Below are 20216 nucleotides of genomic sequence, written 5' to 3'. Positions count from 1 at the left end.
GTGACTTCATTATGAAAAGGGGAGTCTTCTGGGATTTCAAGGAAGAGGCTATGAGGAGAATATTTCTCTGGCAGTTGCATTTCTTACTTATTAAGGTAACATATGTGGTAGCACAGACAAGGAAGATTTGTGGTCAAATGTGTCTTGGACACTTGGGCTAGGATTTGGGAACTGTCTGAGTTATTGGAGATAGCTACACTGGGTGGTTTAGTGACACTGAAGAGGAGATTATATAACAGTCATAGGGTTAAAAGTTGATATTATAGTGCCTATATCAATAATATATTTGCAAGGTTGTCCTTTACGGTTTAGAAAAATTTATCTTTGAATTTAAGGGTAAAACCGGAAATTGGGGGCTTGATTTCCCCCTCAAAATACTCTGGTTAGTCACTCACTCACTTTTTCTTTTTTATTTCCTACGCAATGCAAGATACTTTATTTTTTGTTTTAGTGCCCTGCTATTTATATTATACTAATAGTATCTATAAGTATATTAAGAGACTTCTTTCTCAAGTGTTTAATTTATTGGAGTGGAGGCATCTAGTTGTTAGATGTGAAAGACATAATTTATTCTGAGCCTTATTCTGCTTTTTTCTAAGGCTCTTTCTAAGCATTGGAAGTCTGGCAGTGAGGCTGTTTACCTGATTTCTGCCTTAAAATCTTTTACAGAAAGTGAGGAGGGAGACAAGATCATATCATTTTCAGAATCTACTCCTGAATGCTATCTAAGCGTGTCAGTCTATCCTTGAAATCTGTAGTGGATTTTATTCTTTCTTTGCTTATAGAACTGAATCAGAGCCCATTCTATGTTCATAGAAAATTCTTTGTTGGCAGCTTCCAAAAGTCCTTTTCTAACTTGTGATTTCAACTGCAGTTGATATAGTTTATGACACACGACCCCCAAATATGGCACCTTGGCATATTGAATATTTTAAGCTGAAAGAGTTCGAGAAAGTGGCAGAAACAGGAAAGTGATTCTGATTTTCTCCTCCTATTATCCATCTGCCCTGAAACAGGTCATAAAATCCTCATGTGAGAGGTGCCCTCCCCATACGTATAGGAAAAGACCATCCTTATCTCTGAAGACAGTTAGATTGAGATCCTAACAAACAAACCTTTGCTAAGCTTCCCCAGTCTACCATGCTTATTCATATTTCCTGCCATATTCCTTCTCCACTCTTTGAGCCTAGCATAAAAATACACAGATCTAACTGTTTCTTTGGGTCTTGTCTTCATTTCCTCAATAAGGCTCACATGTCACATATTAGATCTAAGTCTGTATGCTTTTTTTCCTGTTAATATATCTTGTCTGTTTTATTTTCAGACCCAAAGAGAGTTGAGAAAAACTTCCCTCCTCTACACAATCATGGGTTCGTAAGTCCACTTTAGGTTTTTCCACACTGTGCCTTTTCCATTCAATTTTTTTTTTTTACTCCTAAAGTTCCCTCTTACGTAGGAATTAATTGGTATAGACATAGGGGCCCTGGATTATCAATTCCTAAAACTATTCTAAATTCCTCTGCATATATCTCCTAAACTTGTTTAGACCTTAGAAAGTATGTAGCCATGGCTCTCAGCTCAGAATGAGACCAGATCTAAAAATTCACCTTAAGGAGTTTTCCCCTCTTCTGCAGGAAGGTTAACTTTAAGAGATATAGAGCTTCTGAGGCTTCTGGCCAGCTTGAGGAGGGTCGGGAAAGGGAGACAGAGGGAGAGATAGGGCGGAAGGAAATTGAACACAGAATGAGGGAAGGAGGAGTAAAAGGCAAAAGGACCTTAGATTTGAGTTGTGATTTTGGAGGATCTAAAGAGAGAGATCGTTTTCTTCTACATTTTTCTTTTACCTTGGTCATGAAATCTCTTAAGGAAATAGTTTTGGAATCTGAATTTCTTTTAGCGAACCAGTGGGTATTTGAGATTTGCTTCCTTTTTGTTCTAAAGTGTCTCTCGAATGAACAGTTGTGTTATATATGTGTATTGCTTTATTTTCTTGCTCAGGCACTTCTAATGGTCACTCAGTGCCTACAGATCAGTGCCTAACATTTGGCACATTCATAGTGTGCCAAATTAAGGTTTATGAAATTTTCATAGTGTATGTTTTCTTAGACGTACTCTTTACACGTTCTGTTTTAAACTTTTCTCTATTGAAAAAGATGTCTTTCATTGCTTCCTGAATCCTATCCCACTAAGTTATGGTGCCTATTAAATTATACATATTTCATGTTGTTTCCTAAGGCCACATTTTTGTTAAACATTTTATTGGGGTAATAATCATAGGATGTCAGTAGTACTGTTTGTGATCACTTTTTAATTACTATATTTTGTTCTGGAAATTTTCTTTTTCAGTACTAATGGTGTTTAGTAATAACAAGTTCATGATTTTTTTTTAACATGAGCTTTTCTTCTTTCAAGCCAAATTTCATTTAAAAGTTTTCCTGTTTAGATTGTAAAACCTCCTGCACAACACATTTTTTCCAGACTTTGTGATGTATATAATTTCTTCCTGCTATCTTCATAGCCAGTTGTTAGTCATAAATAGAAATACTATGTGTTATCAGTCATTATTTTCTTAGAAGTTTAAGTTATCAGAGAAAGAATCTAGGTTACTTTTGGGATCATATTTCATCCCTTATCAAATTAGAAGAAATGGGTATGATGAATGTTAGATGTGGACATCTCCGTATCCTATATCTTTCAATTAGCTATATTAGATTCTCTTTCCCTCTTCAGAGGGTACACGTCCTAGTATTATTTGTCTCTTACTCATAGTAAAAGAGCTACTAAAATCTGCTGCCTTTTACTTTTGTAGCTAGAAAGCCCTTTCAGAAGGCCTTTATTTATTCTCCATCCCTAAACTCACAGAGTAAAATCTGGTGTGTAGATAGTTTTGATCAGCATATTGGTTAAACATTTTTTGAACTGGAATACCTATAGGGCTGCCCCATCCTTCCCTATGATATTACACATTCAGAAGGATTTATTCCCTTTCTTAGTCTTGTTTGTCCTGTTCCTTCATTGACTCTGGAAACTTGCTTTAAATTAACTCCATCTTGTAATTTTATTGGCTCTGCATTTCATTTTCTGTGTTATTTCTTTCCTTCTGTCACAGAACCCTTAGCTTTTTCTAAGAAGCCACAACTAATGTTATTAAGTATTTTTGTCTCATTAACATTTTAAAGTATGTCAAAACATGATTGATGGATGCTGTAGGTTAGTAGTTTAAGCAAGACTCTTTCTTCATTCAGAGTCTCAGAGCAGTCATTCTTCTGAGAGTTTAAGCCTCCTCTATCCCAATTTTAACAATAGTCCTCTGTGGTCCTGGAAAATATTTGTTTCCAGTTCTTATTTGCCATTATGCTGATGGTTGAATTCATGTTTCAGTAAAAGTGCTCTATTTGGAGCCTGTGTGTAGTACTAGCAGTCCTTAGTAAATACAACACATCGATTTAATAAGAGCAGCACATTGATTTCTGCATTATAATTTCCCACAGTATTTAACCCTATCTCCTGGCCTCGTTAATTTTGCTTTTTAATACTCGGTGTACTCTGTGTTGATGGTATCATATTTCAGATTCTTATTACAGAATTTCTTCTTTGGGGAGTGGAATTTTGCCTAAGTAAATAGGAACTTTCCTAGTGGTCCAGTGGTTAAGACTCCACAGTTCTGCTGCAGGGGGTGCAGGTCTGATCCCTAGTTGGGGAAGTAAGATGCTGCCTGGAGCAGCCAAAAAAACCTGAAGGCTTTACCTGCATGAATTAAGAATTTAAAGTAGATATAGATTATCCCTCAGCTACATAGAGTTGCTTAAACTAAAGCAACATTTTAATGCCATGTAGAAATACTCAAGGAACTTAACTGTGTCTGTGAGTATAATGCAAATGTGAACTGAAAACATTTTTAAGCCTTTGTATGGGTTATTTTTCAATTTATTTTTGTTTTGCAGTCTTATTTTCTACTCCTGATTTTTTTTTTTTTTTTGGCATAATGGTCACCATACCTTTATTTACCTAACAGCAGTCAGGTTTTCATTATTGAACTTTAAAAAATATATATATATATATCTCTTAATTTATCCTAATAAGATGATAAGAAATCATTTCAAATTTAAGACTTCTTTAAAAATTTTTTAAAACTATAAAACCTATAATTTTTTTCCCCATATTGGTTCTGCTAATGGGAATTTTCTAGTAAAATTTCAGTATCTTTTGAAACTTTATTTAAATTGTTACTCATCTACAAGTAATATGTTCACAGTGAGTTCAGTGTATATAAGAATTGAACATATGCACTTCAACTGCATGAGCCTTTTTTTTTTTTTGGAGTGGGGAAGTTTGTTTTTATTTGGTATACTATGCTTCTGTATATCAAATTCAGGTTTGAATTACATTAAAACAAATCATTTAAATAATGAGTTTTTTTTTTTTTTCCATTGGGGAGGATTACATTGATTTCTGAAGTTTTCTTATCACAAGGAATTCTGAACATGCAGGATTTGAACTTTCTCGTGTAATAATTGTTCTGCTAGAAAACCCTTTCCTGTTCCTGGCTTGGATTAGTGTTCAGCTGTATTTTTAGTAACAGTCCTAACTCGGAGGCTATGTAAGCACTGAGCGAAGATGGAGTCACAGGGTAAACTGGGCTTGCTTCCCACAGGGAGGGCTGGGAGTTGAGCAGGAAGGAAGGCCTGTTTGTCAGTGCCTTGTATGCAACTATGTCTGAGTAGGCAGCAGGCGACACAATGTCTCCCTTGTACAAAGTAACTCTCTTAGTGAGTGCTCAGATATGTGAGGAAAAAGTGTTTGGGTAAGTGAAGGAGAAGCTTGGGGTATTTCAAAGAGATTCTTTTCATGTTTTTGTGGCATTTGGATTTCAGGGAGTGTGCTATTTGTTGCAGCAAAGTACTGGCTTTGTTTTCCATGGCATTTTAGAATTTTTGAACAAGCTCTACTATCGGCAGTTTGGAACGTTTTACTTTCTAAAACTGTGAGCTTAATTTAAAAAAATACGATTTGTTTGTGATGAAAAGTTAATTTGTACTTCTTGAAATTAGTAAAAAATTAACTGTGGCATTCATTTTTAGCAATGAGTTCTTTCCCAGACTTAAAATCTACATTTTATTGTCATTTTCATTCTGAAGTCTGAGCCAACTACTGATAATGATGAAAACCACTTAAAGCTGATTACTGGTGTTTAAAATGTATAGTGTTGATTTCAAGGATAATTTGCTTGTTTTAAAACAGTGGGGCTGTTGTTACTTCAGTGACTGTGATGAAAAAGTTTTTAAAATTTACTTCAGTTTGAATAATATAAAGTTCAGTTTTCAACAAAAGAACTAGTCATTTTTCTTATGGAAATCCTGATTTTTTTGTGGTCAGCTAACATAAATGGCTGTTATTTTTAGAATACCACTTTTATATTTTCAGCAGCCTTTAATTATCAAACTAAAAGTAGTTAACTTTTATAGAGTATATGTACATGTTTCTAGTGTTTTGCTTTTGGATTTGTCTAGTGGAGTGTGACAATATGAACCGCTTTGACCGATCAGACAGAAATGTTCGACAGTCTCAAGAAGGATTTTGGAAAAGGCCACCCCAGAGGTGGAGTGGACAGGAACATTACCACCTTAGCCATCCTGACCACTATTATCACCATGGAAAAAGTGACTTGAGCAGGTGAGTCTAATTTAAAATATGTTTTCTCTCTTAACTAGTTTGAATCATATTTACCCCCTAACCTCTCAAAATTGTTTTTTGCCTTTATTTTTAGAGGCACTGAAAAACATTTCAAATTATGTGTGGTATTAATTGGAATAATATGTCTAATTCTTTTGTTCTGGCCTAAATCTTTTTTTCTTAGCTTTGTCATGAATATAAGTATTTATGTCTGCTGTTTGAACTTTAAAGTTTGGTGTTATTGTCTAGTTCTCATTTGGAAATGATCAGGTGTTTACTTTGTTAAAGTTTATTATGTTTCAGATATTAATGTGTGAAATTAGTGCCAAGTGATTTGTCTTCTTTTGTTCATATAATTAATTGAAATTTTAAAATTCCTCAAGTATGATGCTAGAATTCTTTTTCTTTTGAAGTGTAACATAGTCTTTAATTTGGTCAGACCTTATGTATAATGTGGCTATGTAGTCATTGAAACCTGGGATCACACTCTGGTCTGGTACAGTGTAGCTTTGTTAGCTTAGATAATTTTTTAACCTCTCTCTACTTCAGTTTACCATCTGTAAAGCATACTTAATAATACCTTTCTCTCAGGCTCAAGGATCAGGGATAAATGTGCCTGGAGCAGTGTCTGACTTACTGTAGGTACCCAATGGCAGTTATTAATTTTTTTCCTTTTTATTCTCTCATCTCATTCCCCTAGGGATTTAAAGTCCTTTTGGAGCACATTATTAATACAAATAGTAAAATTGGGATAAAGAAATAGTGGAAAGGGGGAAATGTGAGGCACCATAGAGTTCTTGAAGAAAGAAAGAAATTTGGCTCTAAGATTCCTTATAGCAAAAGAAAAGAACAAAAAGCAAAGAACAAAACTTGATCCATTACAAGATTTATAATGTACATGGATAAAGGATATGTTTCTCAGTTGATTTGCTTTTATGAGACAGAATATAAGGGATTGCTTTGCATGAGCTCTTATAAGGAGAACACCTGTGATGCAGTAGAGAGGTCTCAGAATCCCAAAGTAGAATTAATGATAAATTCCTTAAATCTTTAATTCCTTAAATTAATGATAAATTCCATAAATAAAAAATCCTTTTTTATTTGTGTTCTTCAGTCCATGCTACAAAGAACTCTAGTCTGAGAAAAAGCAGTTCTACAAGTGAATCATTGGAGTTCTACAGTGAACTCCAACTAAAGATCCTTCTGTTGGTAAAGTCTGATGCCAGGATAAAATTAAGAGTATCTGGAAGAATATATGAAGTACATATCCTCCCAGACATTATTTTGGCTGTTCTGTTCCTTACATCTGGGCTTTTGCTAAGTAATGGACATCAGAGAGTTGGTACTATCAGGCAAGAATCTGATGTAAAGATAGTCTTCATTGCTAATAATGACAATGATGCTTCCTTCATCTTTGATGGTTGGTTTGTAAGAAGGTAAATTTAAGACCAACTTATGAAAAGTTAGAAGCCTACCTAAAATGTGAACCTTGCTTATAAGATAAGATTTATTCAGCCATTTAACAGGTATTTATTGAGAACCTATATGTTGAGTTCTGTGCTAAACTCTTAAGCTGGAATGAATTTGAAGATGGTGTGAGAGGTGAAAGCTGTAGATTGGTAATGGCTTCTTGGAGCATTGTTTTGAGAAGGATAAGACGAATTATGCAGTGTGTGAGCTCAGTTGGAATCATTGCAGTTATCAGGTTGGTAGAAGATTTTTGTGCCTTTTCCACTCCATAAAAAGATAAGTAGTAAATATTTCCTGCTGTCAGGGTTTTTAGGGTATGGGAGAGAGAGGTATATAGATAGTTATAATGCGGTAGTACAGTGTAGTGATGGTAAGTGCCTTGAAGTGATGTATACAGGACTCCAGGAGCATGCAAGTTTTTGCTTAGGATAGTGGTGTATCAAGGAAGTTACTGTTGAACTGATAACTTGACTGTAGCGATTGCAGAGGATCAGTTTCTATATAGGGGCTTCCCAGGTGGTGCTAGTGGTAAAGAACCCACCTGCCAATGCAGGAAACATAAGAGACCATGGCTTTGATTCCTGGGTTGGGAAGATCACCTGGAGGAGGGCATGGCAACCCACTCCAGTATTCTTGCCTGGAGAATCCCTTGGACAGAGGACCCTGGCAGGCTACAGTCGATAGGATTGCAAAGAGTCAAACACAACTGAAGTGACTTACATGCATGCATGGAAAAAGTAGTGTGTACAAAGCCATGTATGAAACACTATGGCATTTTCAGAGAGCTACTGTTAGGTTCATAGCTGAATTGGTAGGTCATTTGGAGGAGTGAATAAATGTGATCTCTAACTGTAGATAGGAAAAAACTATGCATTTTAAGATGAAGGGTGACAAGTTTCAACTTTGTGAGACTGTTAATAAGAATGTCCAAAATGGAATGAATTACCTGGAGATAGCAATCTCTGTCCTTGGGAATGATCAAGCTGTGACTGATTATTTATCTGTCAGAAAAGTTAAGCAACATTTTTCAAAAATGTATTCCTGGATGTCAATAGGTGTAGAAAAGAGAACCTTTGATCAGATGACTGTAGGAAGGACAAGTTAAATGAAGTTTTTTTTTTTAATAGTAGACTCCAGTGCCTTTAGTATATAATGATAGTACTGTGATGTTGCAAAAAGTGGTAAAGAAGAATATGTAGCCATTTCCTAAAGCACATGACAACAAATCCCTTCTACACAGTGTATTTTGAGGTACTAGTGATTTGTGGGTCATCCACACTCATGAGTCTGCATGAGGAGAGAGATGCATAATACCGTTGTTGATGGTTGCTGATTTGACTCAGGGCAGAACTTCCCAACAAATGAATTGACACACACTGGTTTGTTGCGACTAGTTATAAGTTAACCAGCTTATTAATTGATCCCCTCAGGCTTTTGGGTAGCTGTGTGAGGTTTAGGACTCATAGATTTCTTAGAGCCAGTTATGGGGTGGGTGGTAGAGAGAAAAACCTCATCCAGGATAAGCCTTACTCCAGCAAACCTTAAAACTATTATTTTCTTTCTATACCTTGATTTTAAAAGATTTGGATGTGCTAACGCCAGGGTCTTTTAATATGTAACATGTGTAAAAGTTCCTCTTCCCATTCTTTGACTTCTTAAATGTTGCTGATTCCCTTTCTTGTCTGTCCTTCAGTTCTCATCGTTGTGTTAATTAATTATAGGATTATGTCGTATCTGTAACTCAGGGGACTGGTGGTTCAGAGCCACTCATCTGTTTTCTCTGTATTTTTGCAAGTACTGCTCTCTCTTTTCACCTGACCTAACCTGTTAGTCCTTTTTTTTTCTCTCCAGGTCTCCCCTTTTCCCTACAGCGTCACTAGCCAAATGAAATTCTCTTACATGTTAATAAACCCACATCCTTCACCTTTTCCCCTACATTTTCCTGTTTGTAACTTTTTCCCTAGTGTACTAATTCCTCAGTAGCATTCTTATATGAAGGATTCTTATCTTCTAGTCACTCTAGAACTGTTCTGTTTAGGAATGAGGTTTTGTCTCCATTCCTCATTGTCACTTCTGAATGAAGTGTTCTTAAACCTCTTTCCTTTGACACTTAGGGCATTTGTCTTTATCAGCTTTTCCTTAATGGTCCCATTGCCTGGCTCACGCAAGTCTTGGCCCTGGGCTCACTTTCCCTCTACATTGTAAGCTTTGCTACAACTCTGAATGTAGCCTCCAGTGTTTCGTGTACTCCATTCATTTAAACTTCTGGCTCCCTAGGTCCTCTTAAATTAATGTGTAAAATTTGTGATCTGAGAATACAGATAGTTTCACCTTTTTCTTTCCAGTCTGGATATTCCCTCCCCCTCCAATCCCCAGCCCCGCATGAGTGCTGTGGGTGGAACCTCTAGTACAAGTTGAGGAGTGATAAGAGCAGTCATCTGTGTCTTGTTTCTGATTGTAGGATCAAAGCATTTAATCTTTTACTGTTAAATATGATGTTCACTGTGGGTTTTCATAGATGGTCCTTAGCAGATTGAGGACGTTCCCACCTGTTCATGTTTTGTTGAGTGTTTTTTAATCATGAAAGGGTATTCGATTTTGTCAAATGCTACTGCTGTGTCTATTGATATAATTATTTTTCCTTTCATTCTGTTAATGTGATATATGCCTTTGATTGATTTTCAGATGTAATAACCTTACATTTCTGAAATAAATCCCACTTGGTCATGATACCCTTTTAGATGTTGCTAGATTCTGCTTGCTAAGTATTTTGTTGAGGATTTTCTGTATATATTTGTAACATATTTGTAGTTTTCTTTAGATTTTTTTTTTTTTTTTGATATTATTACACAGATTGAATTGGGAAGTATTTCTCTCATTTCTATTTTTGGAAGAGTTTTGTTAACTCTTCACTTAATGTTTTGTAGAATTAGCTGTTGAGGTTATTTGGGCCTGGGGCTTTTTTTGCAGTGAGTGTTTTGATTACTAATTTAATCTCTTAGATATTCTGTGGATGTCTGTTAGGTTTTCTTAGTTTGTAGTGTTGTTCAAGTCTTCTGTTTCTTTGGTGACCTTCTTAGTTGTTTTATCTGTTAATGAGGAGGAAACATTAAAGTCTCCAACTTAACTATATCTTGTAGGGAAGGTTTGATGGCAACAAATTCACTTAGGTTGTTTATCTGGGGATGTTTTAGTTTGTCTTTAATTTTAAAGGATAGTTTTGCTACATATACGATTCTTCGTTAACAGTCTTTCTTTTATAACTCCTATGCTTTCTGTTGAAAAATCAGCTGTTAATCTTATTAAGCATGTCTTCTAACACAATAAAAGAAGTTTTTGTTCTAGCTGTGTTCAGGATTCTTACTTTTTATTTGGCTTTTGTTGGTTTGAATATGATGTGTCTCTTAGTTTATCACAGTTGGGAACTAATGATTAGAAAGCAGCTTCCTTAAATGCCTTGCAACAATGTTTCCCAGGGTTTTCCAAGGGGTCGTGGGGGTGTGTGTGTATGCAGGGATGCCTTCAACAACCTTTCGGATTAAGACCTTTTTAGGTGTTTCCTTGACTTCCACATGTGTATGGCCTTCTCTGTGCTCAGGAATATCTTAGAGCTTTCCAAAGCTTCCTGTGGACATGTGATTCCTCAGGTTTTCCTTCTAAATTTTTCACTTTTTCCTTTGTCTCAACTGGTATTGCCATCTCAGGCAGCTGAGATTTTTAAACCATTGTTACTAATCTTCTTTTCTTTTCTCTTTTAAAACATATTAGAGCCAAGGCTGTTCCCACTGAGGGAGCTCTGAATCAGCTCAAATAAAACAACTGCTGAGAATGGGCCTTTTCTAGGGAGGTGCCAGTTAGGTCAAATAGTAACACTAATCTGGAAATGGTGCTTCTTGGAGAGTTCCAATCCCAGTTTAACTCCCATCTCACCCTTAGAGATTGCTGTCACAGCTACTGCACTTGTAAAGCTGTTGTTTTTCGAGCTGCCACAGAGCTAGAAAGATAGACAAGGAAATAGAATAATTTAAATGTCACAGAGTTTGTTCTCATAAAAGTCAGTTGGTTTTCTTCAGTAAGTGCTTTTTAGTTGTTAATTCCAGAGTTGATTTGGTTGTTTCTGGAGTTCTGAAAAAGTTGCCAAATTTGCCAGTGTTCTGGGTAGCTCAGACAATAAAAAATCTGCCTGCAATGTGGGAGACCTGTGTTCGATCCCTGGGTTAGGAAGATACCCTGGAGAAGAACATGTCCACTCACTCCAGTATTCTGGCCTGGAGAATGCCATGGACAGAGGAGCCTGGAGGGCTACAGTCCATGGACTCGCAAAGAGTTGTACACGACTGAGCGACTAACACACACACACACTCTTAGAGTTTATATGGAGGAGTGGATTTTTGGAGATCTTTGATTCTGCCATTCTGTAAGTACTTCCTTCTTTTCCTTTTGTCATGACTGTTCAAAAAAAAATTAATGGCGTTTATTTTTTAGAGCAGTTGTAGGTTTACAGAAATTTTAGGCAGAAGGTACAGAATTCTCATATATTCCCTTAACTCTTATACACAGTTTCTCTATTATTAACATTTTGTATTAATGGGGAATATTTGTTGCAATTAATGAGTTAACATCGATACATTATTATTAACTAAAATTCATAGTTTACATTAGGATTCACTTAAAATGCTTTCAACCAGTAAGTTATGTGTACATTCTATGGACTGACAAATGCATAATTGTGTGTATCTACTATTACTGTATCATACAGAATAACTTCACTGTCCTTGAAATCCCACATCCTCCATCTATTCATCCTTTTCTTCTCCTCTCTACCCCTGCAATGGCACCCCACTCCAGTACTCTTGCCTGGAAAATCCCATGGATGGAGGAGCCTGGTGGGCTGCAGTCCATGGGGTCGCTAAGAGTCGGACACGACTGAGCGACTTCACTTTCACTTTACACTTGCATGCATTGGAGAAGGAAATGGCAACCCACTGCAGTATTGTTGCTTGGAGAATCCCAGGGACGGGGGAGCCTGGTGGGCTGCCGTTTATGGGGTCGCACAGAGTTGGACACGACTGAAGCGACTTAGCAGCTACCCCTGCCCCCAGAAACATTCTTGACAAACAGTGAAACAGTGATCTTTTTCCTGTCTCCTTAGCTTTGCCTGTTAAACAGAATGTCGTACAGTTGGAAACAGAATGTAGCCTTTTCAGATCAGCTTCTTTTTAGCAGTGTGTATTGGAGATTCCTCCATGTCATTCTGTGGCTTTATCTCACTTAAGAACAATCATTTCTCTTTATCACTAAATAAGAGTCCATTGTATGGATGAACTAAAATGGACTCTTATGTAATGATAAAGAACCCACCTACCAATGAAGGTAGACTGAAGAGATGTGCGTTGGATCCCTGGGTCTCGAAAATCCCCTGGAGCAGCGCAAGACAACCCACTCCAGTATTCTTGCCTGGAGAATCCCATGGATAGAGGAGCCTGGCAGGCTGCAATCCATAGGGTTGCAAAGAGCTGGACACAACTGAAGTGACTTAGCACACTTGCACACGCACGTATGGATGAACTACAATTTGTCTATCCGTTTACCTACCGAAGGACGTCTTGATTGCTTCCAAATTTGGTAATTATGAATAAAAGCTGCTCTAAACCTTTATGTGGGTAATTATTCAACTCATTTTGGTAAATATTAAGAAGCATGATTGTGGCATTATATTGTAAGAGTATATTTAATTTGGGCTTCCCGGATGGTGCTTGTGGTAAAGAACCCGCCTGCCAATGCAGGAGATAGAAGAGACCAAGGTTCGATCCCTTGGTCCTGAAGACCCCCTGGAGAGAAGAGCATGGCAGTCCACTTCAGTATTCTGGCCTGGAGAATCCCATGGACAGAGGAGCCTGGCAGGCTACAGTCCATAGGGTTGCACAGAGTCGGACTCAACTGAAGCGACTTAGCATGAATGCACACATGCATACATGTTTAGTTTGGTAAGAAATTGCCATGGCTGTACATTTACTTTTCTTCCGGCAATGAGTAGGAGCTCCTATTGATACATACCCTTGTCAGCATTTAATTTGGTGTTGTGTTGTGGATTTTGATCATTCTGATAGGTGTTCAGTGGCATTTCATTGTTGTTTTAATTTGCAGTTCTCTAATGGTATGATTTTGGGCATGTTTTTCATATACTTATTGGCTATAAGTTTTGTCTTAGAGGTCTGTTTAGATCTTTTGCTCATTCTTAGAATTGGGTTATCTGTTTTCTTGTTGAACTTTAGGAGTTCTTCATATATTTTAGATACCAATCCTTTGTCAGATACATTTATGACAAGTATTTTCTCCAGTCTGTGTTTTGCATTTTCATTCTCATAATGATGTTTTTCACAGAGCATGTATTTTTAATTTTATGCAAGACAACTTGTCAGTCTTTTCTTTCATGTTGTACTTTTTGTGTCATATCCAAAAACATATTGCCAAGGTCACCTAAATTTTCATTGTTATTTTGTAGTTTTGCATTTTACATTTAGGTCTTTGACCAGTCAGTGTTCAGTTAATTTTTGTGAAAGGTGTGCAAGGTTGTTTTCTTGGTATATAAATGTCTAATTGTTTCAGTACTATTTGTTGCAAAGACTGTCCCCTCTCCTTTGAATTGCCATTGCTCCTTTACCAAGGATCAGTTCAGCTCAGTTCAGTTGCTTGGTCATGTCCAACTCTTTGTGACCCTATGGACTGCAGCATGCCAGGCTTCCTCTGTTCATAACCAACTCCTGGAGCCTGCTCAAACTCATGTCCATTGTGTCAGTGATGCCATCCAACCATCTCATCCTCTGTTGTCCCCTTCTTCTCCTGTCTTCAGTCTTTCCCAGCATCAGGGTCTTTTCCAGTGAGTCAGTTCTTCTCATCAGGTGGCCAAAGTATTGGAGCTTCAGCTTCATCTTCAGTCCTTCCAATGATTATTCAGGACTGATTTCCTTTAGGATTGACTGGTTTGATCTCCTTGCAGTACAGGGGACTCTCAAGAGTCTCTCCAACACCACAGTTCAAAAGTATCAAATCTTCGGTGCTAAGCTTTCTTTATAGTCCAACTCTCACATCCATACATGACTACTGGAAAAACCGTAACTTTGACTAGACGAACCTTTGTCAGCAACGTAATGTCTCTGCTTTTTCAACATGTCTCTGCTTTTTAATAGCTGCTTAGGTTGGTCATAGCTTTTCTTCCACGGAGCAAGCATCTTTTGATTTCATGGCTGCAGTCACCATCTGCAGTGATTTTGGAGCCCCCCAAAATAAAGTCTCTCACTGTTTCCATTGTTTCCCAATCTATTTGCCATGAAGTGATGGGACTGGATGCCGTGATCTTAGTTTTTTGAATGTTGAGCTTTAAGCCAACTTTTTCACTCTCCTCTTTCACTTTCATCAAGAGGCTCTTTAGTTCTTTGCTTTCTGCCATAAGGGTGATGTCATCTCCATATCTGAGGTTATTGATATTTCTCCCAGCAATCTTGATTCCAGCTTGTGCTTCGTCCAGCCTGGCATTTCACATGATATACTCTGCATATAAGTTAAATAACGAGGGTGACAAAATACAGCCTTGATGTACTTTTTTCCCAATTTGGAACCAGTCCGTTGTTCCATGTCCAGTTCTAACTGTTGCTTCATGACCAACATAACAGATTTCTCAGGAGGCAGGTCAGGTGGTCTGGTATTCCCGTCTCTTGAAGAACTTTCCACAGTTTATTGTGATCCACACAGTCAGAGGCTTTGGTGTAGTCAATAAAATAGAAGTAGTTGTTTTCCTGGAACTCTCTTGCTTACCAAGGATCAGTTGACTGTGTGTATGGGTGAATTTTTGGACCCTCTATTCTGTTCCATTAATCTTTTTGTCTCTACCACAGTCTTGATTACTGTCAGTTGATACAGAAAGTCTGTAAGATAGTATCAGTGTTCTGACTTTCTTATTCTTCAATATTGTATTGGTTATTCTGGGTCTTTTGCCTGTTCATATAAACTTGAGAATGACTCTGTTGATATCCACAGAATATCTTGTTGGGATTTTTATTGAGATTATGTTGAATCTAGCATTAAAGAATAGATAACCATGATGTTAAAAATATGTGTTTAACTTTTAATATACCATTTTTATTAATAGTGAGAAAAAAGCTAAAGGCTTTTTGAAGTCAAACTGTGATTGAGATTAGGAGATAAATGAGAAAGAAAAATCCCCAAATCTCTTTCGTTCTCTCTCTCACACACACACAGAGTATCTCCACTCACCATTCTAACCTATGAATCACAAATCTTCAGTTTCACACAAAAATCACATATCTTAGTCATAAAGAAGCTCTGATAGAAGTGGAGAAGAATGTAAATGTATGGATAGAGACATATAATTTGGGGAGATTATTTTGAAATTGCAATAAGTGATTATGCAGCCAAGTGATTATTTGATGTGTGGATTGAATATCAGGTGCTGCTGCTGTATATGGTTTAAATTTAAGTTGGTTTTGAAAAAGCTTATTTCTTACAGATTTCCTTTTTGTAGTTATTCTGATACTTTTTGTTGTTGTTGTTGATTTTATTGGCTATACTTGTAGAACAATGTTAAGTGATACTAATGATAGTGAGCATTTCATTCTTATGCTTCTTAACCACTGAGGTAAATTTTACCTTCATCCATACTTGTATTGGTTCAATTCTTCATATCCACTAACCTATTTGGCCTGTGATTGACCACATAGGTTCTGCCTTTGCAAACACACTGTTCACCTTCCAGTGTTTTCTCCAAAGCAGTTTAAAGTCTTCTCCTGCTTTCATGACCTAATTTCTCTTCTAGAAGTCAGTGATTGTTAATTAAAATTTGTACAAAAGTACAGAGTTATGACTGTCAAGCTAACATAAGGTATTTTGTCCAGTCCTGTTTGTCTCATGTTTTTACCTCTCATTCTTTTTCAAAGATTCAGATTTTCCTGTATGAACTGTATCATCTTCTCAGAATGTAAAATCTCAAAATCTTCATTATCTTGTTTTTCCCTTCTGTTTTTAACAGTCTCTCTTTATTTTCTGAAAATAGCTTCTCATATATTTGCTTTCTGTTTCAGTTTTGTCTTCTTCTGTCTCTGTACCTTCTCAATTATATTCATTTTTTTCCCCAGCAACCTTCAAATGGCCCTCATTGACATGTTATTTCCAGCTTACTGTCTTTTGGTTTAGTAACAATTTACACACATATTAATAGAGCATTGTGTCAACATTTATCAATTGGGTAATCTAAGATAAGGGTATATGGCATTATAGTGGGCTTTTGACATTTGTGTTAGAAAAAATTTTCAATATAAAGAAGTTAGAAATTATTGATAGTAATAATAATAGTAATACATCAGTAATTTATTTTTGCCTAACAATTATTATATATCAAGCACCATTCCAAGCACTTTAACTATATTATTAAGTCATTTAATCCTTTTACCAACCTAGTGAGATACTCTTATCCTCATTTTATAGGTCAGGAAAATGAAGCATAGATAAAGTAACTTGCCCTTTGTGTTATATAGCTAGTGAGTGACAGAGCTGAGATTTGAACTCAGATAATCTGCATTAATTGGATAATGTAGAAATGAATAAGTCCTCGTTTTCAAAGGGCTTATAATCAATTAGAGGTGACATGTATGCAGAGTTCTTTCATTTATGCTATAAAATAAGTTACGGATCATAAAACAGTTTTATCTAGTTGAGGGGCATTAAGACTTGGACGAGATAAAAGTTTAGTTTTGGGTCTCATGGTGAAAGTATTAAAAATGCAGCTTAAGGCATATATGCCATGGATGGAGGAGCCTGGTAGGCTGCAGTCCATGGGGTCGCTAAGAGTCAGACACGACTGAGCGACTTCACTTTCACTTTTCACTTTCATGCATTGGTGAAGGAAATGGCAATCCACTCCAGTGTTCTTGCCTGGAGAATCCCAGGGACGGAGGAGCCTGGTGGGCTGCCGTCTATGGGGTCGCACAGAGTCGGACACGACTGAAGCGACTTAGCAGCAGCAGCAGCAGCAGCAGTTACCATCAGCCAACATAAAAACTTAAGTTCTAGGCTGAAACTGTGTCTTTTACACTATTTTGGCTTATCTAGGTACCAGTTCTTTGTCCCCATATTCAGTTAGTGATCAAGACCTTTTGACACTTCCTTTGAAATGTTTTTAATTCATCACTTCCTTACATGTGGTCCATATTTATGCCTAAATCTAATATAAGCCATTATTCCATTCCTGATACATGCTTTGGCAGTCTCTGGTAATTGGCTATGGATCAAAAAGTTGGTCTAAGGGAGGCAGGTATATTGAGGGATGAAGTAGAAGAATGAATTGGATTCAGGCTGTTTGTGGTCCCCTAAGCCGTATATGAATTTCCTTGTCCCTGAAAAACATGCACTTTTGTGCAGTTTCTTTTTGTTTTCTTTTTCTAGAAAGCTTTCACCTTTCATTTCTGCCCAACTCAAACCTCATACTTCATAATTCATCCCAAGTTCTTTCCTATTTAAAACAATTTCCCAAAGTATGTCAACTTTTTCTCCAAAAACATAACTCTTGTCTCTACTATTCATTTGCCAGGTGATTCTTTTTGTCTTACTACTTGAAAAATTTTTCTTCACTCTGTATATATCTTGTCTATTGAGTTATGGATGGTAAAGTCATAGTAATAATTATCAGTATTTAAAATTTAATTGAATTTTTGAATTATTTTGGATTATAATTTTGAATTATTGAATTTAATAATCCAACTATATTTTGAATCAATAAAGATAAAATAGTTAAATGTGTACAAATTAGGGTCTTATGTGTGGATCAGCAATTTAAATGTTCTTAAAATCTCTTTCTTGGGTTGAAAGAAAAATCAGGCCTGAAATCAAGTATGAGAAGTAGCTTCAAAGAAGAATAATAACCTTTTGAAAACCAAGCTCATGTTGAATATTTGAGAATTTAGAGATTTTGGAATATTTGTTAAAACCTAGAAAATTTATTAGCAAATGTATTTCTACTTTTGAAACTTAATGCATCCATGCATTTAACTTTAATCCTGATATGTTAATGTAGATGTTATATTGGAGAGAATACTTTTTTAGTGTATTATTTTAAATATTGAAATTTCACATATATGACAAGTTCTTGTATTAAAAACTAACTGGGATTATGTGTAATGTGAATGCAGTAAATTTTAGATTGCTACAGCTATGACTTCTGGTTAAAACATTGTGTTTTTCATGTCCATGAAACACATTACCCCTAGTTTTTATTTCCTCTTATTCAACATGTGTTATTGTGTGGAACAAAGGAAACTTTAAAATTTTTTTTAAAAATTTTAAAAAAGAATAGATATTTTTTAAGGTAGTTTAAAATTAGGAAATATATGATGTGTATAAGACTTCGGTAAAACCTTGTTTGATCTTTACTGGAGAAGATGGTTTATCAGCAATGTAAAAACAAAAGAAGAATAACACTATATTTGTCTTAACTACCTGCTGGAACTTCCCAGAAATAGGAGTCCAGGGGTATATCTAAACTGGGAATTAATGAGGCTAACAGCTAAAAAAATGTGTGAAGTTTAAGAGAGTAACTAAAATTAAAAGCTAAAGATCAATCAGTGCAGAAAAGTAAAATAAATATAATTTTTTTCAGACAAGGCGTTTCCCCAGAGGTTTTTGTTTCTACTCTAGTTCCTAAGGAATAAGATTTACTTAACCAATGTGTAAAATACAAAAGGAGGGAGTGCAGATGATAACTGTGTTAATGACAAATAGAATTGATTGAAATTTTCAGTGAAAACAAATTCACTATCTGAGATGAGTGAAAGTCAAAAGGCTTTGTGATAATAAATGATTTGTAATAATCACTGTAATAATTTCATAATCTTTATTTCTTTCTGAAATTATATTGTATATCTTTTCCCTCCAACTTCTTCCCCTGCCCTTCCAGAGGCTCTCCCTATAGAGAATCTCCTTTGGGTCATTTTGAAAGCTATGGAGGGACCCCCTTTTTCCAGGCTCAGAAGATGTTTGTAGATGTACCAGAAAATACGGTGATACTGGATGAGATGACCCTTCGGCATATGGTTCAGGATTGCACTGCTGTAAAAACTCAGTTACTCAAGCTGAAACGGCTGCTGCATCAGGTTAGTACATAGGGAACATTTTCAACTCTTGATATTTTGAATTGCAAATGGATTGACTTTACTTTTTTTTTTAAAGTAAAGTTGAGTTTCTAATGAGTATTTAGATTTGTGGAGAAATAATGGTTGTAAACAGTACCTAACAGAAACTCTTCTGAGAGGAAAAACACTTGGGGTTTTGCATGATGGTCTCTGTAAAGTCACCAACATTTATGAGCTATATAATATTTGGTGAGCTCTCTGCTTCTGTTTCCTCATTTTCATAGTACCTATGTTGTAAGGTTGTTAAGAGAGCTAGAGTTCATGGTTACAAATTGAGTGATTTAATACCTGAAACACAGTAGGTGTTCAGTCATCACTGGCTGCTACTATAATTTCAGCTAAGTGAGAAATAAGAAACAGCATTTTATATAATCATAGTCACATAATCGCACTTTGGTTTGAAACCTTCAAGTTTAAACTTCTCCAGTCTTCTCATTTTTTTGGAGAAAACGTAGACTCAGAGCGAGCAGTGATGTGGTTGTCCACATGGTGAGCTGATAGTAGAAGCTGACTTCTGATTCAGTAGTATTTTCTTGGTTTGAACAGTTAACACATACAGAAAGGGTCCAATGTAAATCAAAAAACTAAGGAATAAAATACTAACTTTAAGTCAGGAATATCTTTAGTTTTAAATCTATATTTGTGTTTTGTAGACTGGGCAAGTTTAACTTAAAATTATGGTTGAGGAAGAACAGTCTAGATTCTCTACACAGCTTACTTTTTAAGTTACCTTCCTCAGCATTGTATGTTCTAGCTTGTTATGAGCAGGGACCATGTCTTAGAATTTGTGGTGGCCATCCAAACCATTTGGAGGCCGTTGAGATAAATGCTCAGTAAAGGCTATTTGAAATGAAATGTGGCTCCTCTGTTAGT

General features: G+C 36.2%; 1 protein-coding gene across 32 annotated transcripts in view; it reads left to right on the top strand.

Moving 5' to 3' along the window:
• The window catches only part of CCSER2 (coiled-coil serine rich protein 2), a 163767-nt gene that overhangs the window by 73256 nt on the left and 70295 nt on the right, over positions 1-20216 (top strand). For 18 of the 32 annotated variants that reach the window (XR_014075051.1, XM_081563271.1, XM_081563398.1 and 15 more), the window contains 2 exons: positions 5511-5673; positions 19109-19304. Coding sequence is in view for 27 of the 32 variants with exons in the window: in XM_081563271.1 (XP_081419397.1) it covers positions 5511-5673; positions 19109-19304 (359 nt within the window). In the remaining 5 variants the exon portion in view is untranslated. Of the gene's footprint in view, positions 1-1324; positions 1371-4694; positions 4805-5510; positions 5674-19108; positions 19309-20216 lie in introns of those variants that run through there. The other 14 variants (XM_081563328.1, XM_081563321.1, XM_081563419.1 and 11 more) reach the window with 3 other exon arrangements.

This window comes from Giraffa tippelskirchi, chromosome 2, assembly GCF_054371585.1.
Source record: "Giraffa tippelskirchi isolate mGirTip1 chromosome 2, T2T-mGirTip1v1.2.pri, whole genome shotgun sequence".
In the NCBI taxonomy this organism is placed as follows: Eukaryota; Metazoa; Chordata; class Mammalia; order Artiodactyla; family Giraffidae; genus Giraffa; species Giraffa tippelskirchi.
Note: the sequence above shows the minus strand (reverse complement) of the source record. Positions and strands in the feature narration are given on the sequence as shown.